The 26,888-nt window shown below is 53.6% G+C and overlaps 1 protein-coding gene, 1 long non-coding RNA gene and 1 pseudogene across 2 annotated transcripts; 2 read left to right on the top strand and 1 right to left on the bottom strand.

Annotated features, from left to right (window-relative positions):
* LOC135292576 (zinc finger protein 850-like) overlaps positions 1-26,888 on the top strand; it is a 159,458-nt pseudogene that overhangs the window by 104,946 nt on the left and 27,624 nt on the right.
* LOC135292587 (class I histocompatibility antigen, F10 alpha chain-like) lies at positions 7,106-10,761 on the bottom strand. The gene is made up of 3 exons (XM_064406755.1): positions 10,707-10,761; positions 9,320-10,421; positions 7,106-8,446 (listed from the first exon to the last, which is right to left on the bottom strand). The coding sequence occupies exons 1-2, from the start codon at positions 10,759-10,761 to the stop codon at positions 9,979-9,981; spliced, it is 498 nt and encodes a 165-aa protein (XP_064262825.1). The 3' UTR covers positions 7,106-8,446; positions 9,320-9,978.
* On the top strand, positions 12,350-16,581 carry LOC135292607 (uncharacterized). The gene is made up of 4 exons (XR_010354837.1): positions 12,350-12,595; positions 14,120-14,259; positions 15,407-15,526; positions 16,465-16,581. It is a non-coding gene; the product is annotated as an uncharacterized LOC135292607 (long non-coding RNA).

Genomic DNA, 26,888 nt, shown 5'->3' with positions numbered 1-26,888 from the left:
ACTGGTGTGAGTACAGGATGGCATGAGGCCTGACACTGCAGTGCTGCTGGTCCCACATGGGAGCCCAGCACCTCTCCCACTAGAAACAGCACTTAGCCCAAAAGTTAAATCAAACCAGCCAGGAAAAAAAGGGTGTTCAGAGGCATCGGGATAGAACTGACACAGAACCAAATGGGACAAAACGTAATTGGCAGGACGTAATGCAACCACAATTAAGTTTACTTAAAATGTACTAAAGTGGGCTGAAATACAATCTAATGGAACTGGGAAATCACACATGTCCATGAGAACAAAAGGTGACCTGAGAGACAGGGGGGAAAATAATCCACCACCTTTCTGGTGTTCAACTTATAGAAGAAAGACGGGACAGAAAATTTCCAAGAACTCCTTTCTTACAGAACAGACATCAGTCACTGGTTTCAAAAGAATTTTTGATACCTCCTCACAGGTCTGCCAAGATTTTTGGGACCCTTCCCTTCTGCCACAAGCACTTGTTCCCAAACCAGACCATCCCTTGAGCAGGTCCTCCTCACCTTGACAGGTATGATGCCATCATTACGGATGACCAGGGGCAGCATCTCTGAATCCCCCAGCCGGAGCCTCTTGCAGCACAGCATGGCGTTTCCCCTCTTGCTGCGAGCGCTTGGGCACACGACTGTCACCCGTGGCTCATGCCCCTTCCCGCTGATGGTGAAGGTCAGGCTTTGGGGTTTAATTCCCACAGAGCTGCAGGAGAGGCACAGAAACAATTTCAGCTGGCACTAACCCATTTCTCAGTGGGCAAGCAAAGCTGCAAGGGCCACCCACAGTCTTTTCCCTGCCTGCTGTTCCTGTACCCCACAACAGAGCCCCCCACCGGCCTCTTCCCAATCCACTCAGGGCCATTCACAAGAGGAATCTGCTCCAAAGAGCCAAAGCCTTCCACAATAACAGTTACAAATAACTTCACTTAATTGAATCATGCAGTACAGCAGGGAAATAACAAGGCACCAGACGAGATATGGCAAATCCCCATGCTGCAGTGAGATGAGACTTATACAACAAGAAAAAGCACAGCATGAAATAGTCCAAAAGCAAGAAGGCAAAAAGAAATCATTGTTGTTCTCAAGAAAGATCTTTTCCAAGAACAGTAAAATTACAATCGTTTATTAGCAGTTAGTCTTCTCTTGGTTCAGCCACTAAAGGGTTGAGGAAGGGAAGCTCAAAGCCCCAGTCCACAGGTCCCAGGGCAGAGGAACTGGGCTCCTCTTTCATACCAGCTCCAATCACTCTCATGAAAGAGCTTAATGTATGCCAGGGAGTCACGTCACAGAGGATCACTTAATTTTACAGAAACAAATGAGGAAAATGTGACTGCTGACTGCTGGCACAGAAACTGCTTCATCTAAGCCTTTGCTGTTGGAAACCCCCAGCTCAGCTGAAGCACATCTCAGTAACTTACAGCTGGCTACCTAGTATTTCCCTCTCTTCACAGTTCCTCACACAGGCTAAACCATCAGCCTCATGCTTCTGCTCTAAGAGTTCTTAGAGCCTCCCAGATCATCTCATGCCAAGTACTCTGCCTAAGGCTACTGAAAGCATTAGAGCTAACAAGAGGTCTGTGCCTTCCCAGTGGAGAGGCAGCTACCAGAGAGTATTTCACAGGCTCACTTACCTTTTTGGGATGACAAGGGAAGCCTTGAAAGTGCAGTTGTAGTTCTCCTCTGGTGGGGTGAAGGTCACCGTAGCAATGGCACAGGATGAGCCAGGAACAGACATCTTGACTGGATGTAACTTGAAAATGTTGTTGATAGGGCTTTTTGCCTTGGGGGAACCCAGAGAGCAGTGTTAGGAGGAAACACCTTTCAACATGACGTGGTTTTATTCATAAATGCATTACTGAGAGCAGTCCCAGACAGTGTGTCTCCTTCCTGCTTCCCTGGGCAGGCTCCCTCCCTCCCGGGGAATGCTGACCTTGTGCTAAAGCAGTGTATGTTTTGAGGGCTGGCAGCTGCACCCCCCTATATGGGAGGTGGGCACTGCACAGAAAACCCTGCAAATAACCTAGAGCTGGCCTTCAAAGAGAAGGAAAAGCCATGGAGCCTAAGAAAATGCTCTGCTTTGAGCCCTAGCATGTCAGTTCATAACAGCCCCTCTCTGCGTGTGCTTCCAAGAGAGGTTCAGAAGGACTCACTTCTCCCATCAAAGACCCAGCGGTTTGAGCCAAAACCTTGCCCCAGACATGCAGAATTCAACACAACTGCTCCCTGGCTCTGCTGCTCTCCCCTGCAGTTTGACCTGCACTGAGCTAGCCTAGTCGGGGCCACAGGCAGCAATGCATCTGGAGAACAAAACAGGCTCTCACACGGCCCTTAGAGGGCAGCCACCACCTTGGCCTCCTGTTCTTACCTCTCCAGGCAGGGGTTCGATGGAGAGCACCACATCGCATGGCAGACAGCTTGCGTTGTAAATATTGAAATGAGCTTCAGCCTCTTGCCCAACCTGAGCCTTGCTGAAGATGAATCTGTTCTCATCTGTGACAAACAGGCTGGCGCATTCCACCGACTGCAGCTTGTGCTCGAGGTCGGTGCTGCTGCAGATCGGGTACTCCTCGAAGATTAATGTGACATCCTCGACGAGTGCTGTGGACACACCAGGGGGATGAGCAGAGAGCAGCCTCCCTGATGGATTTATCTGGACTCTGCTGGCCTCTCAGAAGGCTTGATAAGCCCTTTCTGCCCGGGTGACTGCTAAACCTAGTATTGGGTAGGGGAGCTGGCTGGGAGGATGGAGTTCAGTCAGCCTCAGTCTTAGAGAGCATTGCTTTCCTTTTATCCTTCCTTCCATGTTGGAACCCAGGACATCTCTCTGGATGCCCTGGATGTCTCACAGCCCTGGCAGGGGCTCGGACACCCTGGCAGGAAGCCAAAGACACCTGGAAATTCGATCTTAATTCATGGAGCAAATTGCCAACCTTATATGAAGAATTACAGGTCACAAAAGTTTAAGTAGCATAGTAGTAGCAATCACAAGAAGAAGGGAAATTTTTGGAGCACTGTACAGGGGGGTTTTGAACCTTGTACAGGGGGGTTTGGAATCCTGTACATGGGGGTCAGGAGTTCTAAGATGGAGGGATTTGGGCGTGCCCTGTCCTTCTTCTTTCTTCTCCTTGGCATCCATGTTCAGGATGACGTTGGCACGTGTGGATTGGTTCATGGTGAAGGTGCACTTGCTAACAAGGATGAAAAGTACTGGAAATAGAAGGTAAATATCTTCTACGTAGTTTTCACTATAAAAGAGACAACCGCCCCATGGGCGGGAGAGAGTGCCCTTGGCTGTCTTGCTGATCAGACCTCGGCTGGACAGACAGAAAAGCTTTGTAGATAAGAAACAATAAACACACCCGAAGACCGAAAAAGCAAGAGTCCAGACTCCTTTTTCAAAGTGCGGCCTGCCCAGAACCACCTTTTCCCGTGCTGGGGCACAGACAAGTAACGGCCGACCCCAACAGACCCTTATGGCCCCTCATGGCCCCTCACAGCCCCTCATGGCTCCCTCACAGTTCTCCATGGCCCCTCCTGGCCCTTCTTCGTCTCTCACAGCCCCTCACATTTCCCCATGACCCCTCACAGCTCTCACAGCCTCTCACAGCTCATGGCCCCTCATGGACCCTCAAAGTCCCTTATGGCCCCTCACAGCCCCTCATGGCCCTTCACGGCCCCTCACAGCCCTTCATGACCCCTCACAGCCCCTCACACCAACTCATGACCCCTCACAGCCCCTCAGAGAAGAGGAGCACGAGGCTGGTGAGGGGCTTGGAACACAAGCCATATGAGGAACGACTGAGGGAGCTGGGATTGTTTAGCCTGGAGAAAAGGAGACTCAGAGGTGACCTTATCACTCTCTTCAACTTCCTGAAGGGTGGCTGTGGTGAGCTGGGGGTCGGTCTCTTTCTCCGGGCAACAACAGATAGAACAAGAGGACACAGTCTCAAGCTGCACCAAGGGAGATACAGGCTAGACTTAAGGAGGAAGTTTTTCACAGAAAGAGTGGTCAAATACTGGAATCATCTGCCCAGGGAGGTGGTGGAGTCACCATCCCTGGATGTGTTTTAAAAAAGACTGGATGTGGCACTTGGTGCCATGATCTAGTTGAGGTGTTAGAACATGGGTTGGACTCGATGATCTTAAAGGTCTCTTCCAACCTAGAGATTCTGTGATTCTGTGATTCACAACCTCTCATGACCCCTCACAGTCCCTCACAGCCCTTCATGGCCCCTCATAACCCCTCACAGCCCCAGGCACGGGGGTGCCCCCAAAGGAGAAGGGGTCGCGTCCTGCTTGTCTTCTTTAATTTCAGTCCCTTCCCAGCGACCAGTAAAGAAAGGCTGAAATGGAGCCTTTCCCCAGCGTTTCCCTCAGGGCTTTTCCAGCTGATCCTGGAGTAGAGCAACCAGCACCCACACACAGCCCTGACTCCTCAGGGCCTGCCTGTGCTGCCCTGACCCAGCCCTCAGAGGAGGAAAAGATCGGGCTCCAGAGTTGTTTTCAGCACTGTTTTACTCACCCTGAGCTGACAGCAGGAGGCTGCTGCTGCTGCCTTTGCCTTGGGAATTGGAGATCATGGCTGCTCTTGACCCTCTTCTGTTTGCCACCTGAATTTTATCAGTACAACTGCACTTGCCTCTTTCAATCACTGCTACCAACTATGCTTTTGTGATGGTGAACCCTGTGTTTTTGTCACAGGCATCATGATTAGCAGAGATTGAAATGCTCACAAGTCTTTAAGCACTAAGTCGAGGGGAATTAAAGCCTCACCGAGTACTCAAACACAACCCTGTTGCTGGTGCTGTTGAAATAGAATCAACTTACAGAGACCATCACAGACATTGCCTCTGGAGTGGCAAATCGAATGAAAAAATCGACCAGGAGAAAGAAGAAACGGAACTTGACTGGCTTCCTTGGAGCAGCAGAAAATGGAGATGCCCAGAGGTATTTCCAGCTGCTGCTGATCCCAGTTGGAGGCCAGCCCTCTGCAGAGTCCCAGCAGGAACTGAGCCCAGCCCAGGGAGTTCCCAGAGTGTCCTGGAGATTCTTTCTCTGCATTCAGTCAGGCTTGCATTCCCCAGCAAGTCCCCAACAAAACCTCCTGTTTTCTTGGGTTAGAACAGGCACCATGAAAAACTCCCCAATGGCACAACTCCCCAGCCCACAAGGAAAAGAAAGGACAAGTTGTCAAGTAATCCAAACATTTCTCTTGCTTTGCTGCACTCACGGTATGGAAAGCCAAGAGAAGCTGCAGTTGGAGGCACATCTTGTGACAGAAGCTCAACCTTGTTTTCCAGGAAAGAAGGTTCTTGAAAAGAGCAGACAGGACTGTGGAGAAGATTCCTGGAAAAGTGAAACAGCTTTCCAGAAGTGAAATGAAAATGGAAAGGCACAATGTGAGATCTTTTCCTCTATTTATTTCTATGCTCCCCTTTTCTATGTTGGACTACTTCTCCATGCCATGAGTTCCAAATGCATCTCACCTCTCCGATCGATGGCTTAGCGAGTTTTAGACACTCTAAAATACCACAAGCTACACACAGTTTGCCTCGCCCTGGTTTTGCTGGAAAGCTATGCCAGAGCCATAAGTGCAGTGCTTGGGTCAGAAACAAATCCTGCAGGCAGGGAATGTGCCCTGCCAGTGTTGAGCCTCAGCAGGGACAATGCACAGCAGCAACCGAGGGTTTTCCCCGTGCCCCGTGCAGGAGTCAGGACTCTGGATCTGGGCTCAACACAGCGAAGTTCCCGTGTTTGGACAGATTCAGGGGCTGCCCCGGGGTGCGGGGCCAAGCGTGGAATGGACACACAGACAAATGGCCCCAGGTCTTGCAGCAGCGAGTCTACGGCCCTTGCCATGTCTCTCTTGTTCCTCCTCTCCCTCTGCCGGTGTCCCGCACTCTGTCTCGGTGCCCTGCAGCCACTCCCGGTGTGCCTGCCCCGGCCCGTCCCTCTCCCCGTGCCGGGCAGGGCCATGTCCCCAGCCCATCCCCGGCCCCAGGCATCCCGCCGCGGTCTTGCCTCTCGCCGGCTCTCGCCGTCCTGGCTGTGGTGCTGCTGGGCGGGCATCAGTGCCTGGGGCCGGGGCGGCATCGCCTCACTTTGGCTGCGCCTGACCCGAGCCCGGCCCTGGCCCCCATGTGGGCTCCAGGCCTGTTCCCGGCCCCAGCTCCTCCTGGGGCCCGCGGAGGACACATGCAGCGCGGCCGCTCCCGCCGCCTCTGCTGCGGCTTCCCCGGGCCGAGCTCCGCCGTTCGGCAGCGTGGCTACCGGGGCCTGGGGTGGGTGGGGACGGCCGGCCTGGGGTGGTCAGGGGCCGTTGCTGGCCCTGGGCCGAGTGCTGACAGCCGCATCCCGCCCGCAGGGAAGGCGCAGGAGGCACTGCAGGAGCAGTAATGGCTGGGTTTGCTGCTGGGACCCAGCGGCTTCGGCAGCGTCTGCTCGGGAACACGGGTCTTGGGCGGCGCCCCGGTGAGCGGAGGGGCTGGCAGCAGGCAGAGGAGGAGGAGGAGGAAAAGGCCGGGGTGCGGTGGGGCGGGCAGCGAGCTCAGCCTACTGCTGCCACTTGCTTGCAGGTGGCCATCAATGCATGCCGTGGGATGGCATCCGGCACTGGGGCGAGCTGGTGAGTGAGCAGGGCCAGCGGCAGAAGCCGGGCCGTGCCGGGCGGCGAGGAGCCGGGGCCCGGCACCATGGAGCTACTGGGAGCCCTGCAGGGAGAGCAGGCGTGGGCTGAGTGGGGCGTGCAGAGCATCCCGGGCTGGCTGAGGGGTCCCAGAGACCTGGCACGGCCTCAGCCCCACTGACGGCATCGCGCTCCTCCCGCAGCCCGACGGCACCAGCACGCCCCTGGAGATTGTGCTGCTGGCCAAGGTGTCCTGTGGCTGTACTGGTGTCATTCAGCTCCTGGAGTGGCTTGAGCTCCCCGACAGCTTCTTGCTGGTGCTGGAGCGTCCGGAGCGGTGCCAGGAGCTCTCGGATTTCCTGGCGGAGCGGAGGTTCCTGCCGGAGGAGGAGGCGCAGGGGCTGTTCCGCCAGGTGCTGGAGGCCGTGCGGCACTGCACCAGCTGCGGGGTCCTGCACAGGGACATCAAGCCTGAGAACATCCTGCTCAACCTGGCCAGCGGGCAGCTGAAACTGATTGACTTTGGCCGTGGCACCTTCCTCCAAGACACAGCCTACACCCAGTTTGCAGGTGAGCCCTGCCAGGGGATGGCCACAACTCCCTAAAAACACCTCCTGATGTGAAATATAAAGCTGTGTTTTGTGTCAGGTACATACAGGCAATGTGTATATCTGTGATTGTGATATGTGTGGAAACTGACCGTGGGACAGTTATGAAGACAATTCTAATAAATAACTGAGGAAGTAAAGCATGGAAGAAGGCCTTTGAACCTATCCTTTGTTTGCAATTGACCTTTATAAGTCTTAAGTTGATTTAGGAGCATTCGAATTAAAGCTTTAAGGATGTTGCTGTTTGACAGGAACTTTCTGCTTCCAGCTAAAAAGAGTTTGCAATAATAACCTTTTGAAGTATAATTTCAGAATAATGCTTGTAGTAAGGATCTTTGAAACTATAGCTTTAGAATATATCAAAAGGAAAGATGCTTATCTCGACACCTTAACAAAATATGCAAAACCAGCTTGAGAAAGGAAGAAGAACTCAAGGATTGATAGTTTTGACCAAGGGAAGCTGGAAATCACTGGTATGAGATTTATAGTCCTTGCAATTCAAAGATGAACCCGCATATGGACCCTGGACCTCACCAGCTGAGAGACTTCTTTCTTCCTTCAGAAGCTGGACCCCACCATCTGGGGATACTCCTTTCTGAGATACATCCTGAGAAAAACTAAATCACAATAGTGTATAGAATTGTGACGCAAACATTTGGAATAGAAACTGCTGAAAAAGCTTATGAAAACCCCTATAAATATCTGTAAGCCCCAACTATCGGTGTGCAGTTGGAGGGAAAATTCCCCCCACTGTACCCAGCGCTGTATTGCTCATACTTTACCATATTAATTAATAAATTGATTGCTGCTTGAGTATTGGCCTAGTCAAGCTTCTTATTCATATCACCAGGGACCCCCCGATGTCCCCCTGAGGGCCATCTGCGGCTCGGCTTTGGAGCTCTGCAAGCTCCAAACATCCCCCCAAAAAAATCCCAAACCCAGGGACCCCCGGGATACTTGGGGCGAGCTCCCCCTCCCGAGGCACCTGCGGGATGGGGGGCGATGGTCCCGAGCCGAAGCTGCTGCGAGTGCAGAGAGAGCTGAAAGCACGCAGTGCTTCCTCCAGCTGCTCCAGCTCCTCCTCTGCCTGCTCCGCCTCCTCTCTCCCTCTTTCTTCCTCCTCCTCTATCCCACTGTCTTCCTCCTCCTCCCTGGCCAACGGGAATGGGCTGGGTCACTCCCAAACCGATCTGGGGGAGTAGAGGTTTGGGGGCAACAATGGGAAAGGGGTGGGAGAGGGGGCACAGGGGGAGGTGAGACCCACTGAGGGTCCTCCAGGTTACCCCAGGACCCCTAAGCCCCATCCCAGCCCCCCCAGTTCCCTCCGCAGTCCCAAATGAGGGGGGGGCTCTGCCCAGGACCCGCCGTCCTTCAGGGCTCCTCTGAGGGCAGTAAACGGGAGAGTTCCCAACTCGGAGAGGCCCCAGCAGAGGAGGGGACCTTGTCCCTCCTTGAGACCCTTTAAGGCTCTTCAGACCCCTTTGAAGGGGACATTTTTAGGATTTTTCTGGGGGGATCTCAACACTACTAGGGTGTTTTTTCCACCCCATTTTAGGGTGCTTGAGAGGACGCAGCCCCACAAGCCCCTTTTAAGGGGGGGATCATGACAGCTTTAAGTGACATTTTTATGGGACCCCACCCCCCATTCCAAGCTCCAGTAGGGGACGTTTTGCCCCCCAGGGTGGATTTTTGGGGTTCTCTCTACCATCGCTGCTTTAAGGGCTCCTGCTATGGTCAGGTCCTACTATAAGTACCCTTAAATGGGCAACACCACTCCCGTTGATTCCGACAGCGGAGCCCAGGGAGGGGTTGGACATCCTGGGAAGGTTGGGGGTCCCAGGGGGGTTTGGGGGTCCCAGGAGGGTTTGGGGGTACCTGGGTGATGGTGATGGGGACTCTGTGCTGGGCATAAACTGTTGTGAGGGGTTCCCAGGGGGGTTTGTGTATACTGGGGGTTTTTGAGGTCATGGTGGAGTTTTGGGGGTTCCCAAAGGGAGTTTTCAGGGGTCCCAGAGGGGGGGATTAGGCGATCCCAAGGGGAACGCAAGGCTGTTTTGGGATACCTGCTGGCGACGGAGATGGGGATCCCATGCCATGTATGTACCTTCTCAAGGGGGTCTGGAGGGGTGTTGGGACGTCCTGTGGGAATTTTGATGTCCTGAGAAGGTTTGGGGGGGGTCTGTATGGGGTTTTGCAGTCTTGGGGAGCTTTTGGAGAGGCTAGGGATGATATTGGGGTCCCAGGGAAGCTGGGATGTTCCAGAGGGTTTGGGGTTCCCGGGAGGCTTTCTGGGTACCTGGGCGATGCCAGTGACACAGCTGAGGCCTCGTGCTGGGAATGAACCTTCTCACTGAGCATGGGCAGTGTCAGCGTGTTCAGGGAGATCCTGGGTGACCCGGGGGGGTGACCCCTAACCCCAGGGGACCCCAAATGCTAAGGGACTCCCCTCAGTGCTGGATCTGCTGCAGGCAGGGAGGCACCAGCACTTGGACCCCAGCCCCCACCATCACAGAGGGACTGTGGAAGAAATCAGGGGGGGCACAGACAGGTCGGGGGGGACTCCCAAAGTCCTGGGAATGGGGGAACACAGGGGAACTCACAGAAATCCCCACTGGGGACTTAGGGGTGACCCAAGGAGGAGTTTGGGGGGGCTGGATGGGTCATGGGGGGATCTCCAAGTGTCTGGGAAGGGGAGAAGAACAGGGTGACCCCCAGGTTGGGTTTAGGGAGAACCAGATTGGAGCTTCCAGACACCAAATCCAATGAGGATAACAATGCTGATGGCAGCACTGACAGACACAGCGACCACCAGGGTGAGATTCCTGCTGGATTCCAGCTCTGGGAAGCACGGCATGGTGAGGAGGGGAGGGGAACCCCCATCCCACTGCTCCACAGTCCCAAATTCCCAGTTCCCACATTCCATGTTCCCAGCCTCAGCCCAGGAGCAGATCCCAGGCTCTGGCATTCCGGGATGCTCCGCCCGGCGCAGGGGCTGCTCCTGCTCCTCCAGCAGCGCTTCGATCCTGCCCAGGTGTGGAACGATCCGGGATTTCATCCCCTTCATCCAGCTGGTCCCAATGGTGCTGGGGTAGAATCTGTATGCATGGCAGGACAGTGTCAGGATCCCGTGTTCCACTTTTCGGGACACACGGACATCAGGGGGCTCTGGGATGGGGTAACGGTGAGATGCATGCATGGAATTCCATGGCAGTGGGACAGGGCTGAGATCTCCCCATGGAATTCCATGGCAATGGCATGGCAGTGAGATCCATCTACAGAATTCCCATGGGAATGGGACAACAGTGGGATTCAACCATGGAAGTCCCATGGGAATGGGATGACAGATCTATCCATGGAATTCCCTTGGTAATTCCCATGTTGGCAGATTTTGTCCTCCCAAATCCCACATTCTCAATTCCCACATTCCCATGGGAACACTGCCCTCCCCACCTTTACACTGCAGCTCCTCCCGCCCATATCTGACATATTTCTGGAGCCACTCCATGCAGCTGTGCCCCGGGGAATTTGTTCATTCCTCGGGCTCCATCTCCCGGATCCCCATGGCAGTCCCACAGTTGCCATGGCAGCCCCAGAGATGCCCCAGGCGCGGCTGCCCCCACTCAGCCCCGCTCTGGCTGTGCCGCTCCCGCAGCACCTGCAGCTCCCTGGTGGCCCCGTGCCGGTGCTGCTCGTTGTGCATGCTCTGTCTGTGCTGAGATCCCGGCTCGGCTCCAGCTGCCACCCCCGGCGGCTATGGCAGTGCTGGAAGGGGATCCCATCCAGAGACCCCATGGACACCAACCGGGGGAACCCCGGGCCGGGCTCCAACAGTACCACGGGCAGGGAACACAGGGGCAGGAGAACTGGGGGGGGACAGGGGGCTCTCAGTGCCCGGCAAAGGGGTAAAAGGGTGTCTCGTTTCTCAGGAATAGGGGTGCAGGAGGGTGTCAGTGGGGTGACGGAAATGGGGGGAGGCAGGGACATGGAGAGGTAGAAGGGAATTCCAGGGGGTCCTTGAGCCCAGGAAAGGGGAGTCCAGGGTGGGGACACCTGGGATGTTGGGAAAGGGGGAGTTCAGGAGGTCTCTGGTTTTGCAGAAAGGAGGGGCTAGGGGCTGGGAAAGGCAGGAATGGGGTTCCAAGGTTTTCCAGGCCGTCAAACCCACGGCAAGTCTGCAGGCTGGGAGCCATGGATGTCCGGGAAAATGGGGAGCAGAGGGTCCTGATGTCTGGAAATGGGGGATTCAGGAGGGTCCCTGTGTAGGATAAAGAGAGCAAGGGGGTCCCGTGCCGGGGGTCCCACCCCCCCTCTCTCGCCAAGGAGTGCCCCCAGTCCCAGCGCTGCAGCCATCGTGCTGCTCCTACTCCCTCCCAGCATGATCCCAGTATGGTCCCAGTACAGCCCAGCCACTCCTACTCCTGGCATCCCCTCTCTGCATTCCGCCCTGTCCCGGCTCTATCTCCACTCCTCCCGAGGGCTACGAGGGCTTCGGAAACGGGGGAGGAGGAGGAGGGAGGGAGGAAGAGGTTGAGCGGGAGAGGAGAGAGGGAACCACGCCGCTCTGGCGCTTCCTGAACCCGCAGCGCCCTCCTGCCAGGGAGCTGTGCAGAGCCACAAGGTCCCCCCGAGCCTCCTCCTCTCCAGGCTGAGCCCCTTTCCCAGCTCGCTCAGCCCCTCCGGCTGTTCCAGCCGGGACAGAACACCAGTGCTACACAGAGAGCAAGGGACAGACCTGACAGAGGTACCTCTAGCACCACATTTTAGGCTTTCGCTAATACTTACAGAAAGACTCTTCAGAAAGTTACGGCAGTAGTTCAATTGAGAATCTCCTTTGAAAATCACTGCGGCCCGGCCCCGGCCCGAGCCCGCCGGAACCCGCCCGGCCCCGGCCCGAACCCGGCCCGGCCCCGCCTGAACCCGGCCCGGCCCCGGCCCGAACCCGCCCGGCCCCGCCCGAACCCGGCCCGGCCCCGCCGGAACCCGGCCCGGCCCCGACGTTCGGGCGCCGCGGTTGCCTGGTAACCGCGCGGGCGGCAGCGTCTGTGACAGCGGCGCGGCCTCAGTTGCCCGAGAACGCGGCCCTGGCTGGGTGTGCGCAGCCTGGGCTCGTACAGGCAGCTACACTGGGCGATTCGCCGAGTGAATTGTTCGCGGAGCATTGGTCTCTGCGAGCGAGTCCTTTGAATTCGCGGAGCATTGTGCCCCGCTGAGAATTCCGAAACGTGCAGAGCATTGGCCTCTGCTAGGAGTCCTCAGTTCACGGAGCATTGGTCTCTGCAGAGGATTCCTCAACGTGCAGAGCATTGGCCTCTGGAAAAGAGCGTGAATTTCCTTTGAAGGTAAAGATTGACTAAAGTTGAACTGTTTGGTTTTGTCTCATGTGCACTCTGAGAGAGAAGGCCAAAGGGAAATACAGGATGGGATAATGCCAGTCTTCTGGTGCAGCAGTTCAGTGGCATGCACAGCTGAGTGGATGAACAATAGTTCATCTACTGATTGTGCTTTTTTTTTGCACTGAAGAAATGCAACATTTTCTAAATGTACTCATCTATACTTTTTTTTCCCTATAGTGATTGCTTAAACTGCTTCAAGGTGAATGAGTTCTGTTCATGTTTCCGTGGATTGTTATTATCTGGTTATTAAAATTATTAGGGAGAGGCCTCTGAATTGAGGTGCAAACGAGGCAATTTGCCAAAGTCAGTAGTCTGGATTTTATGGAACAGTAAATGTGAGGAAGAGAGAGAAAGGAAAAGAAAAAGGGTGGGGGGGGGGGGGTGAAGGGGGTGGAGATGGGGTTGGGAAGAGGGGGAAGAAAGAGAATGACAGAGACAGATGAAGTAAAAAAATATCACCATTCCATGGATCCCATTGGCATACCATAAAATCCTCTTCTGGTCTTCTCTGTGGTGAAGTATTACAAAATGTAAGATTCCAATGGATTAATGCAGATTTGGGCAAGGTGGGACCTCCCAGGTACCTCCCTGGGGTGGGGCAAGTTTGACTGTCTATTGCTACTTTCAAGTAATATAAAATCTTCAGCACCAGTATATCCTTTGAGTCTGCCATGAATTGAGTTGTGGATTTTCAGATCTGTTGTGTTACTTTGCATGCCCTGCAATCATCTGGTGCAAGGCCTCAGGAATGGGTCTGGGGACACAGTGGAGGTCTTTGATGGGAGGTTTGTGTGCAAACCTGGCCTCAGCAGAGGAGTCTGTGGCTATGACTTGCCCAGCCTGAAGGCAGACAGAGCTGATTTTCAGGAGAGCTGCTGGCTTTGGCTTTGTTGTGGATCTATTTTTCTCCCTTGGCCTTGTTCACTTCTGCCCAGACCTGAGCTAATGGGACAATAGTGTCACCTTTATCTTGTCTCAAGTTCCCTTGTGGGGCTGAATTCCCAGTCCCAAGTTCCAGTCAGGAGGCATTTTCAGGGAAGGGTGGGCTTGGGTGCTCTCAGCATCTTTATAGAGTTTTGTCACAGTCGGCAAAATGTCCTTTGTAGCAATATTTAAGCCATGAACCATAACATTGCAGCCTCTCCCAAGTCCAGTGAGGAGCAGCTGAGAGAGCAGGGGGTGTTTAGCCTAAAGAAGAGGAGGTCCACGCAAGCTGTTTTTAAGTAATATTTAAGCTACAGCTTTGTCTGTTCTAAGCATTATTCATGCTCAGCTTTTTAGCTCCAGGTTTCAGTATGATCCATCTTTGAATTGCACAAGGTGGTCATCTATTTCAAATAAAGTCCAACTAGAGGCCTAACAATACTCACTACTTATGCCAAACAAGCACTTAGCTACTTTCAAATGATATAAAATGTTTAGCAGCATATATGTGTTGAGTCTGCCATGAATTGGGTTCTGGATTTTCAGAGTTCCATTGTTGCTCCTTCGAGTTTTGCTGAGGCCTTGTCGTTCCTCTGTGACATCCTCTCTTCAGAATGGCTTCTGGATTCCCAAAAAAGACACCAACACCTCGTCTTTTGCTGAGGGAAAGACTGCAGCCTAACACTGTGAGTAGCCACTGGGGCTGTGCTCAGGCTGGCAAGTGCCCTGGTGTCCCTGGTGTCCCTGCCCCTGTTGTCCAGCAGCGCTGGGAAGCTGCAGAGCCCCTGTCCAGCTCTTTGTGCCATGCTGCTGTTGGTGGGGGCTGTCCTGGTGCAGTAGGGAACACTGTGTGATGTTTCAGGGACAGCCCAGCGCCTTGCCTGGCTGTGCCACGGGAGCCAAGTGAAAGCAATGTGCAGCTGAAGCCCTCAGCATGTGCTTCTGTGCCTGCCCTTTGCCACAGGAATTCCTTCTGTCAGGCTGGGCATTGCTCTGTGCTGCTGTGACCAACCTGCCCTTGGGCACCTGGGCATGTGGGGGGGAGAGCTCAAACTGTGCCCAAAGCCTTGAGAGCCACGGCTGGTCCCAGCCAGAAGAGCTCCCAAAGCAGCAGTTCTCTCTGAGCTCCTGGGTGGGCACAGCTCCAGCCCTGCAGGCAGCACTGCAGTCAGGGCCACCAAGGTGCCTTGCTGTCTGGAGCTCACTTGGCTGAAGATGCCCCAGTGCTGAGGCTCTGCCAAGGAGATCCCTGTTTTTTCTTCTCTGGAGGGCTCTGTCAGCCCAGACAGACAAAACAAATGCTCATTAACAGAGAGAGCTAAAACTTGGACACATTCCTGTGCACCTCCCTCTTGGTACAGCTTTTCTTTCTTGCTTCTCTTGGACTCAGCCAGCAGTGCTGTCTCCTGCTGTGAGTTGTGAGTGTTGTGCAGGGATGGAGTTGGGGCAGTTCTGAGAGCTCCTTCCCACTCTCTGAAAAGGTCACTGACACTTACATTTTTCATTTCCAATGAAATGTAAGAGGAAACAAATGGCCAAAGAGCAGAAATCCCCAAACATGTCACATCAGATCACAGAGAGACTAATGGGCCACAGCCATGTGGTTGGAGTATGTGTATTGCACTCTGTATTGATTGATTGGTGCTAAGTATTTCAGCAAGTACCTTCCAGGGCTTCCAGAAGTGTCCTAGTGGCTGTGATCACAAATTATTCACCAGTGACACTTGATCAAGATAAACCCCTCTGAACAAGCACATCTCTGATCTTCCTGCTAATTTGTTTTTTTTTTAATTATTATAATTTTTCCTTTTTTTTTTCTTTTTTTCCTTTCAGTTGCCTCCGTCTAAGTTCCAGCAGGAGAAGTTTGTCAGCATGAAGAAGGAGGCCAGCACTGGGGGGAGGATTCTGCCCAGAATTGGCCCATGGATAGACCTGAGCAAGACTGGTCCAAAGGTAGCCTTTTCCTGCTCTTTTCCTTTCTGTTTGATGGCAAGTTTGAAGAGGGTGTGTGCTTGTGACAGGCTTGCCTCCAGCAAAACACCTCAGTGTCCAGGTGCTGTTGTCATTGCAAGCTGCTGGCAGTGGTGGACTGGGAGTCCTGATGTGCACTGAGGCAACACAAATAACCTCTGCTGCAGCTGCTGGGCTGTGCTGGAGTGTGGCTGCCATTGCTAAAACAATGGGGGAAGGCTGGGGACACAAAGGCACAGCATTGCCATGTGCCATTCCCCTGCTGAAGGAGCCACCTCTTGCTTTGGTGTGGTCACCATCAAATGCTCGGGGTCACAGGATTCCCTCCACAGTGGCAGCATTGGCCTTGGAAGGCCGAGCACCTGCAGGAATTCCTTCAGATTTAGCAAAACCAATTGCATTCCTGCTTTGGGTTGGAACAATGTGCTGGACCCTGACAGGGTGTTAGATTTTGCAGGCTGCCAGATGTGCAGGGGACTGGCCCTGGGCAGAGGGGAATGGATTTGCTTTCTGTGGATCAGTGCCTGCTTAGAGGTGTGTTTCAAGCTGCTTTTGTGACAGGACTGGCCCAGTAGAAAGCACAGTCCAAAGGGGCAGGTGAGCCAGGTGGGCTGTTGAGCAGGAAATTGGCCGCAAGAGACATGGAACAAAGTGGTTCAGGATTGCCCTGGAGAGGGGCCTTGTGGAGAAAGAAAGGTGGAGAAATCAAAAGAGCAGCTTGGCTTGAGCCTGCTGGAAGCTGATCAAGCAGTTCTTGATCAGCTCCGAGCAGAGGTGGGTGAGGCACTGTTTGCCCAGTGGGTCCTGGGCAGATGTGCTCCCCCAGAGTCTGCACTTCACTGGGGATCAGTGTAAGATTGTCCTTCATGAGCCTTCCTCCCAGCAGCTGAAGCTGTCCCTGCTCTCTCTCGCCTCTCCAGCTGCCGTCAGCTGCCCCGAAACAGAGCTTGTTTCAGGTTTCCCCACCAGAGATGGTGTTTGAGAACTTCGTGGCTCGGGAGGTCTCTGAAATGGTGCTGTCTGTGACAAATAAGGACAAGGTGAGTGCTGGCACCTGGAGCTTTAACCCTGTGCTGGAAGAGGAGAGTGCTGTCATTGCCCGAGTGTCCAGCAAAGCAAGTTATCTGCTGCAACACATGCAGAAGAAAATGTCTCAGCAGCTGGCTCTGCAAGATGGTGGAAATCTTCCTGTGCTGGGAATTGTGCCCTGATTTTGGACACGCACTGATGGTGCAGATGACTTGATGTGGTCGGTCAGGTGCTCTGTCTCCATCCTGCTGGTGCTGACCTGCTTGGCCCTTCCTTGCCACCAGGCACTGCCCCAATGGCCCTGACCAAAATGCTGGAGCCAGAGAGAAGGGATTCCAGTTGACCCTTGTGAATGATGTGCCTGTACCTGCAGAGCTGCAAATGCTTTGGAAAAGGGGTCAAGGAGGGATGTCAGCAGGGCAGGGACAGGTCTCCTGTCGTCCTGTGTGCACAAGGGGCGAAATCATCATTTGATGTCTTTGCTGCAGATTCCTCGGCTGGTGAAGGTGTGCATGGAGAGCTGCCCTTATTTCCAGCTGGCAAGCCCCAGGGGTGTGTACCACATGGTGCCAGCAGGTGCCTCTGCCTCTGTGCGCATCCGCTTCAGCCCCGAGGAGAACAAGGTGAGCCTGGAGGAGCCCAAGCACAGAATTCTCTGCAAAGCCATTGTTTTCCCTGCACTCTGGGTGCAGCCCATTCCATGCTGGGAGCTTGGCTCCAGGCCGTGGGCAGGCAGCCTGCAGCCAGTCCCAGCTTGGCACGGGCTGCCAGGCACTGCAGCCAGGCCTGACAGGCTCTGCTTCCCCTCCCTGCACATCCCTGAGCATTGCCAAGGGAAGATGCCCAGGGAACAGGATGAAAATGACAGAGGGCTGTTGATAGATGTTGGGCCATCTCTAGGTACAGTGGAAGGGGTTTCATGATGATGGCAAACACTAGAGGAACAAAGAGGTCTGAGAGCTTTCCTCCTTCCTGCCTGGCAAGAGCTTCCCTGCCTCCCCCTGGGCTGGAGCAAGGACGGTGCTTTTTCCCAGCCTCTGCTCTGCAGCCTTGCAGCTGTGCTGTGCCAGAGCACAAGTGGGCATGGTGCAGCTGCAGGGCCAGGGCAGAGGATGTGCTGTGCCAGTGAGCCCGGCCTGGCACAGGCACCCTGGGCTCTGGGTGCCCTTGGCCAGCAGGAGGTTGCTGAGCTGCAGGGACTTGGACAGCTGCCTGCAGGAGCTGGTGTAGGGCAGGTGCAAGCTGCAGGCAGAGCTGTGAGCCCAGAGCCCGTGGCAGTGACACTGCTGTGCCTCTGTCTTCATGCCTGTGCCTGTGCTTGCTCTGTCAGCTGGCACCCATTGCGTGCCAAAGGTGCTTTTGCCTGGAGGTTTGAACAGCAGTGCTGAGGCCCTGGCAAGTCTGATCTCCGTGCTGGGATCTGCAGGCTTGTTCATCCAGAAGGGTTTAGGCCGTGGCATGGAAGGGAGGAAGCCTTGCAGGGAAGCCAAGAGAGGCTCTTTCCAGCAGCATCCTGCTGCCTCTTAGCACTGTTCTTCTGCTGACTTGCTTGGAGAGGCAAAGTTGGAGGGGAGTTCTGAGGCAGCTGATGTTTCTGCACCAGGCCAGAGGTGCAGGAGCTCTTTGGGTCCAGCTGTTTTCTCATCTTCCTTTTGCTGCTTCCAGTCAGTTGAACATTTTGTCCTATTCTCAGACAGTGGGAATATAGAAACCTAAAGAGGAATGTCCTGTGTTCCCTAGCTCCATGTTCCTTAGAAGGAACGTAGGAATTCTTTAACATCATTAAAATGTAGAGTAAAACTTATGGTGGCCTAGGGCAGTTCTTTGTATGACCCAAGTGACACAAGATCTTAATGCCACAGAGATAGGTTTTGCAAAGTGCCCTGGTGCCTTTAAAATGTGGCATATTAGTAGAGCTTAGTGTTTATTTTGGGGTGGAATAGCTAAATTGATGCCCTTGAAGGGAGTCCATTTTTTTTCATCCTGCCGTGGGGATGGCACTAAATGCCCTGTGCTGAGGCAGTTTCTTTTCCTGCAGGATTATTCCCACCAGCTCATCTGCATGACTACCAGTGAAAGGATCGTGGTGCCAATTCGGGCCATTGCTGCCCGAGCTGTCCTGGACTTCCCTGAGCAGCTGGACTTCTCCAGGTGTCCAGTCAAGAGCAGCACCCAGAAGACTCTGCTGCTCCGCAACACTGGGAACCTGGAAGCTCGTTTCCAGCTGAGCACCCAGAGGTGAGGCAGCCCATCTGTTCTTGAGCAAAGGATATCACCTCTGGGTGATAGCAGCGTTGGGAAAGGGCAGCAAAAGGAAGCAGAGCATCAGAGCTGCTGCCCTGCAGCCCTGGCTGGAAGGGAGCAGGATGGATGGCAGCTGCTCTTGCCTTCAGTGTTCTTAGCAGGATGCAGCCTTTGAGCTTTCTCTGTCCCAGCTTTCCTGGAGGCTGCTGGAACATGTTGGCAGCTGGCTTGCACCCTGCTGAGCACAAGCAGCTCCTGAAATGCTTTCTCAGCACTGTCAGCCAAACAGAGCCATTCTCTGGGAGGCCACAGGCACGTGGCTTTGCAGGGTGCCCAACATGAGCTGTGCTGCAGGCAGCCAGTGCAGTTCCTGTTCCTGAAGCTGATCTGCTTTCCCTTGTCAGCTGAGGGCATCAGTCACCTCTTGTGTTCCATGATGAACCTTTGAAAGCCAGTTTAAAATTTCATACCAGATGATTTAAAACTCTTGAGTAAGGTTGTGCCCCCTTTCAGTGAGATTTCTTTTTGAATACTCTGAAGTTCCTGTGTTTCTGCTGCTTTTTTGTTTTGGTTTGTGTTAAATGTTTGCCAAAAGATCATACAAATGGACCTAGTTAAAAAGCAGAAGGAAACAAGCTATTCAAACCCTCTCCATACCTTATCTTTTCTGCCTGTCACGTGCAGTAGTGATTAATGGAAAGCACAGATCTAAGAGGATGAGAAGTGTCTTAAGGAACAGCTCACAATTGCCAGAGAAAAGGCCAAAATGTTGCCTGTCAGCCCCATCTCTTGGCAGTGGTTTTCATTTGGTTATTAGAGTGTCAGGGATGTCTCCTTCACAGCTCTTCTATCTTAGATCAGCTTTCATTGAAATGCTGATCAAATGTGCCCTTTCTAGGCTAAATCAGGATGTTTTCAAGGTAAAGTAAACCAAAGAATCACACTGCAAATTCAACAGTTACTATTCCTTGGTCTTCAGGGAAAAGTTCCTTCTCCCTGTGTGATTCCTAGGCTGTAATCTCCCAGGACAGGGAGTGCCCTAACATTTGCATCTCCTGAGATGAGGTTTATAGGCGGCAGGAAAAGAGAAATTCCTGAGGCAGTCAGTGTCCAGTTGTGCCTGCAGATAGCTCTGAAGCCTCTCTGTGCTCTTCAGAAAGCATTCTCTGATGGGATTGCTGGCAGTGGGAGCCCTGAGTGTCACTGCAGAGAGCTGGATGCAGAGTGTGGGGAGCTGAGGCCATTTTGCCCACAGGATGTTGTGAGGGCTGGATCTGCTCAGCAGTGGCTCCGTGGCTGTTTCTGATGCTGTCTGTCCTGGCTGTCTTCTGCTGGCTGTGCTTGGTTTGCTCCCTGCTTGCCCAAGGGAGCTGCAGTGAGCTGCAGTGCAGAAGGAATCTGCTGGCCAGCTGTGGCCAGCCCTGATGGCTCTCTTTGTGTTGCAGTCCTTTCTCCGTGGCTCCGGCCGCAGGAGCTCTGGGCGCTGGTGACACCGTGCAGGTGACAGTGGGATTCCACGCGCTGACGGCCGGTGACCATTGCGGGTGCCTGGCAGTGTGCTGCAGCACAGGTGAGTGCTGGGCCTGCCCGGCCACAGGACAGCTCTGCACCACGGCTCCCTGCTGTCCCATCCCCTCCATTCCCTCCAGAGGTGCCTCCCCTGCTCAGCTTCACCCCAAAGCAAACGGAGAACTCCTTGCTGTTTGGGGGCTTGAGAAAGTGCATCCCCTCTAACAGGCTAAGATTTTGGACTCCTGTTTTGCTGGGAGTTGCTGAGTGGAGGAAGGAGGATCCCTGATTCTCCACTGCCATGTGGCTGTGCCTGGGTGAAGGTTTCTTTTATTCCTGGGCAATGCTGTAGGTGAGCTCTCCATCAGATTCTCTGCAATGCAATGGATTTCTAGCAGACCTCTGTCCCATATGCTGCTTCTGCACTGGCTTGTCACAGACCCTTTTCCTATGTGGCCCTTACACATATATGTAGTTTCTGTCTAACAACATTTTCAAGCCCTCAAGTTCCTTTTTTGTGGCAAATCAAAACAAATTTTTCCCTGTCCCCATTTCCCAGGCTGTTCATGCTGTAGCAAACCTCTCACATCTATCTCCCATTTGATTTCTAGGCTGAGGAACCCCATCCAGTCTCAATGCAGAAACAGATCTGTACTTAGTAATCTTTCCTTTGTTCCCTTTTTTATTTAATTTGCAGTGCTCCAGCTTGGTTTTTGACATCAGAACAATATAAAATATTGCAAGGCTGATGTGGCTGTGGGTTTGGACAGGGAGATGATGATGATACTGATGCTGATTTTCCTGGTGTTCATTTTGTAGTGGTTTGTCCTATTGCAGAGCCAGGCTGGTTGTGTTTCCTCACCTGGGTCCCCTCCTGCTGTGGGCTGTCACTTCATTTGTTCCTCTGGGCCTCCTTTTGCTGCCCACCTGCCCCCAGGCATATTTGCTGCTCAGCAGCAAGGGCTGCAAGGGATCAGGAGAGACAGAAGTCTGGTGGGATGCCCGGGGAGGCCCTGGGCAAGGCAGGACTGAGCAGGGCTCCTCAGCGTCACCTGAAGGACTTTGGTGCAGAAATCCCAGTGATCTGAGTGGGTCACCAGAGCACATGGACCAACCCCACTGTACACACTGTCACCCTGGGGCCACAGCTCTACAAACATACTCAGAAATAAAGTGTTGAAGGAGCTGCCCAGGACATCCCCACGCTCTACACCCAGAGCTGTCAGGATGTGATCCATGGACTGATCCACAGAACTGCTCATTCAGCTAAAAACTGGGACACTTTCCTCTGTGACCTGTGGTTTGCTGCGTTCCTTGTGCTTCCATCAGCCAGTGAGCTGAGCAAAGACTCCCCTTTGCTTTGTTCCAGGTGAAGAGAGAATCCAAACACACCTCAAAGGAGAAGCTGTAGATGTCAACATTGGGTTGAGCACAAGTTCTGTGGAGATGGACAAGACTTTGATCACCAAGTCAAGCCACAGAACTGTGTTCATTGAAAACAGGAGTAACATCACAGCCCACTTCCAGTGGAAGGCTTTTCCTAGTGAGGAAGAAGAGGATGAAGAGAAGAGGAGGTTGGTTTGAAAGATGCATTTCAGTGAGATACATGGCCCAAGACTGAAAGGAATGTGTGGCCTCAGGGGGGTGTTGATGCTTTTGAATGGTTTAGGCCAAGTAAACCATCCCTGGCACCAGGGTGTGTGTCCCTGGGCTTTGGGAGCTCAGCAATCAGCATTCCAGTGCCATTTATACTCCAAGCATGGATGGCATTTTGGGAAGGAAAGGTTGATTGTGATGACTGGATTTCCTCAGGTTCTAATTGGGCTCTTGTCTCTCTCATCTTCTTCCCACGTGACCTGGCAACATCCCTAAACATTTAATGAGTTTCCAGCCCCTCTTTCCACCCTCTTTTTTCCCCTTAGTTCCTTGAAAAGCTCCTTGTCCATCCAGGCTGCTTGTCTCCCCTGTCCTGCTGTCAGAGCAGCTTTTGAGGTCTCAGAGCAGAGAGGACTTTTTGAGGAGAGGAGATCGTGCAGGATCCTTTCCCTGTCAGGACATTCTATCACCATGCAGTGGGATGGGAGCCAAAAAGCTCTGGATGATGAAAAGATCTCTCCAGGAGTTTGCTGTCTCCCTCCTGCACAACAAAGTCCCTTCCCCTCTCAGAGCCTCTGTTTTCATGCACATTGCATAGAAAACCTTGAATGTCACTGCAGGGATTTGGTGCCTGAATTCATCAATTTCCTTTCGAAGTGCTCTGGGATGCTCTTGTGAAAGGCAGAGTAGGGAACAGGGCAGGTCCAAAATGGAAGAAGCAAAGAGTGCTGCTGGTCCCACGTAGCTGCAAGCCAGCTTGGTCTCCCCTTGCCAGGGAAGCCCTGCAGTGGGTGCTCTGTGATCTTTATCTGCCTCCCCCGAGCAGCTCAGTGGGAGGAAAAGCCAGCTGAGGTGGCTGGTGGATTCTCCCTCAGCTGTGGCAGAGGCTTTGAGCCAGGAGGTTCTCTGGAGGGCTGCTGGCTTTGGAAAGCTCCCCTGAGCTTGCAAGTGTGGAGTAAAAGTCCCTGCAGTGCCAGTGAACAGCAAGTTATCCCTGATCCATGTGGGACCCTCGTGGCTTGGGGTCAGCCTTTGCTGGGGAGCTGCTGCTGCTCCCACCCAAGTGCTTTGCTCTCCTGCACTCCCACTTCTCTCTGCAAATCTGTGCCTTATGAAACCATCTGCTGGCCTTGTCTCTCCCTGGGGCTGCAGGCAGTGTTTGCTGCAGACACCCAAAGAGGTGTCAGAGGAAAATATCACAGAGGAGAAAAACACAGAGGAGGTGAAGGGCTTTGGTGGAGGTGACACTGCCCTCCTGAGCAGCATGGTCCAGGAGGAGATGGCAAAGGTGCCAGAAGAGCCCATGCTGTTCTCCAATGAGGTTTTTTTCATCGAGCCAATGGTAAGTGATAGCTGAGAACCTCATTTTCCTCCTCCTCCTCTTCCTCCTGCTCCTCCCAAGCACCCAACCCCAGCCCCCCTTGCCCCGGCTGCGGTCACTGGGCAGATCCTCAGCTGGCCCCGTGTGCTGGGAGGGAGGACATGGAGTTTCTGGAGTGGCTGCAGAGCTCCCTGCTGAAAGCATTTCTGCCCTGGAGGGTCAAGGCAGGGCTGGGAGCCTGACAAAGCCCAGCTCTGCTGCCAGGGCTGGAGCTCAGGGCACTCCGTGCGTGTCCTTGCAGTGTCACAGGGAGCAGTTCTTGTAGGGAGGGGCTGCCCCCACACGTGGGGCTCAGCAGAGGCTGTTGCAGCACTGCCAGCTCACACACTGACCTGAAGCTGGCAATGGTTGGCTGGGAAAAGGAGGCCAAACTCAGCCCAAGGTTAATCCCAGAAATGCCAATGGCCTCCTGTAACCACGCCTTGCACTATTTCTGAGTCTGCCTTCCAGTGTCATCTGTGAGCCTGGACACAAGGCTGGAAGGTTTCACTGGGCCTTTTGAGTTCTCCTGCACATAAGGACAGAAAACCTTTTCCTTTTCTGTTTCTGCAAGCAAACTGCCACGTGCTGCCATCAGCCAGAGCCCTGATTCTGAGCACTGGCATTGTGAGAGATGATGAATGCCTGGTGTGTGCACAGTGCAAAATCCCTTCTCCCCTTGGAGTAAAGCCCAGAATAATCCCAACCTCTGCCTTCTTTCAAAACAGATTAACTAGTGTTTGTATTTCAAGGAAGGGGCTCATGTTCTCTTCTTGGTTACTGCTATGGCCCATCTAAGGCCAAGAGGCAGCAGTGCACAGGGGCAGTTGCATCCCAGTGCAGCTGACAGCAGCATGCTGTGAGCAAGAGCTTGTGTCAGAGCAGTAGGAATCTTGTGGAGAGTGGGAGCTGATCAGCTGAGCATTGAGAGCTTCCAGCACTGTGTTGAGCTGCCTTTGGAGGGTTTCCTTGGGCTCCTTGTGTTGTTCACTATTTGATGCTCTAAACAAAGGCTGACAGGACTGTGGTTGAAAACAGGAAATGTGAAGTTAAAGAGAAATGTTTTGCTGTCTCTTTGTGTTGCAGGAGGGAGAAATCGGGCCGAATTGTTCGGCCGAAATCCAGGTGACCTTCAAACCCCTGGCAGCTCTGGAGTATGGAAGTGTGGCTTACTGCAGCATCTCAGGTACAGCTCCTGTGCCCTGCTTCTCTCCCCCTCAGTGCAGCCATGGTGCAAGCCTGAGCCCACTGGGCTGCCCTGGCAGTGCTGGGAAGAGTCCCTGGCCAGCAGGGCAGTGCTGGCACATCCCCAGTGGCCCTGCAGCTCCCAGGGAATGTCCCGTGCAAGGCCAGGGCTCAGAGTGCTGTGTCTGGGTTCCTGAACCCAGCACAGCCCTGACAGTGCAGGGAGAGGTTTTGATGCCATGCCTTTGCCAGCATTTCCTCAAAGGCCAGAGAGCTGCAGAGCAGAGCAGCTTTAGTGAACAAGCACTAAGCCCCTGCAGGCCCCTGGCCTCCAGGATGGCTCCATTGGACATGGATCCGTCATCAGGTGGCAGGAGCTGGGTTAGAAATGTGCTCCCTGAGCCTGGATCAGCTCCCACTGGCCAGACAGCACCAGAGCAGAGGTGGCTGAGCCCCACTGAGCCCAGGCTGTTGGTAGAAGGAACAGCCTTGGCCAGCAGCTGCTTCTCTCCCTGTGTGGGAGCTGTCACCTTGCAGCTCTCAGTCTGTGGAAACAGAGCCCAGTGCTGAGGGTCAGAAGGTGAGGACTTGGGCAACAAAGTCCTGTGCTGCTGGGCCAGGTAGTTTGGTAAATGCCAAACTCTGGATGAGCTTTGTGCCTTCACTGAATGGATTTCCAAGCTCCTCTAGGTGCATGGGAAGGAAAGCACAGAATCCTAGGATGTTAAGGATGGAGTGGACCTTAAAGATCATCTAGTGCCAAGTCCCCTGCCATGGGCAGGGACACCTCCCCCTAGAGCAGGTAGCTGCAAGCCCCATCCAGCCTGGCTTTGAACACTTGCAGGGCTGGAATCTGCACAACTTCCCTGGGGAACCTGCTCCAGTGTCTCACCACCCTCACAGGAAAAAATGTCATCCCTAATATCTAACCTAAATTTCCTTTCTTTCAATTTCTACCCATTACTGCTTGGTCTGCCACTCCAGGACCCCAGAGATATTTGAAACTCAGCAACTGGTGGCTCCAATTGGAAACCAGCCTGAGGAATGGGTTAGGAATTAGAAGTCATCCCCAAGGGATATCTGCTGAGGGAAGAAAAGGGTCCATATCTTCTCCTGCAGCATCAGGAGCTGGTAGCATCCAGCTCAGAGTCAGGGACTAGCGCTGAGGCAGCCTGGAAAAGACAGTGTGACAGAGGGAATGCTTGTACTGAAATGGACATCTCTCCCCAGGCCGTGAGAGCAGGCTGCCCCTGCAGCTCAGAGGGGAAGGCCAAGGACCCTTGGTTGAACTCAGCTGTGACACTCTGGAGCTTGGGGACATTTTTGTCAACACCCCCCATGTCTGTGAGGTGAGCAGCAGGGCTGGGGATGGATGCTGATGGCTCCTGAGGCAGCAGCAAGCCTGGTGGAGCTGTGGAATTCCTGCCAAGCTGGGCAGTTGTGAGCAGGGAATATTTGATGTGCTGGTCCAGTCTGGGGGGTCAGAAAGGTGTGTCTGTTGTTCATGAAGGCCCAGCCCCTGCTTTTGGGCAGCCTTCCTTAGGGATCAGCTGGGAGGCTTCCTGCAAAACAAGCCCTTGGCAGGTGAAACCAGCACTGGGTGCAAAAGCTGCATGTCCAGAGGCTTTTGTGGCAGTGCCAGACACAAGGCACCTTTGGACTGGGCTCTGCAGAAGCAGCTGGAACCAACTGGCTGCCTTTGAGCTTCAGTCCACTGCCAACAGCTTCCAGTCAAGGGTCTCCTGCTCATTCCTGGAAGTCCCAGGAAAGCCTTGGGAGTTCTGTCCCTTGCTGACAGTCACTCACTTCAGCCTTGGTGCATCTCTGGCTCTGGAAAGAGAAAAGTGGTCCTGGGAATAAAGCAAAGGATTTTTCTTCCTCTTTGCTTCCCCCACAATAATGCTAAGCTTGCAAAAAACACCACAAGAGAGCAACTGAAAAGAGGTAGAAAATGAGGCACTACATCAGGGCAGACACTTTCAAAAGGTTGGCTGGGGAAGAGAAAGACATCCTGAGTTTTCTCACCAAAAGATGGTGCTGTCTGTACATTTTGATGCTGATGCCTCATTACCAATGTCTTCTTTCCATGGTGTAGGAAAAGGTGAATGAGTGGATGGTGCTGTTGGAGCTGTGCTGGCTGGGGCAGCAGCAGCTCAGTGCTGATTCACTAGGCAGCTGCAATCACCCCACGTTGCTCTCAGGGCCAGGTCTCCATGAGCTGGGTGATGCTGCCCAGAGGTGCACTGCTCTGTGTCCATGGGATAAGCCCAGGGTGACTGCAGTTCTGTGCAGCTGCCACTGCTTTGCATGAAAACCCAAAGGCAGAACTTGTCCTCTTGTATCTTTTGACTTCTGCCATTCAGCAGCACAAAGCATCTTTGGCCTTTTCTGGCTGTTCATTGCATCCTTAGACAATAGCTC

This window comes from Passer domesticus, unplaced genomic scaffold (assembly GCF_036417665.1).
Source record: "Passer domesticus isolate bPasDom1 unplaced genomic scaffold, bPasDom1.hap1 HAP1_SCAFFOLD_37, whole genome shotgun sequence".
In the NCBI taxonomy this organism is placed as follows: domain Eukaryota; kingdom Metazoa; phylum Chordata; class Aves; order Passeriformes; family Passeridae; genus Passer; species Passer domesticus.
This window is presented reverse-complemented; position numbering and strand designations above follow the sequence as displayed.

What these genes read in the sequence shown, in the direction of transcription:
- LOC135292587 (XM_064406755.1), bottom strand. Translation starts at nt 10,761, where the DNA reads ATGGAGTGGCTCCAGAAATATGTCAGATATGGGCGGGAGGAGCTGCAG. An exon ending in GGAGGAGCTGCAGTGTAAAG is followed by an intron (nt 10,422 to 10,706) that starts GTGGGGAGGGCA and finishes ACCCCATCCCAG; the next exon opens with AGCCCCCTGATGTCCGTGTG.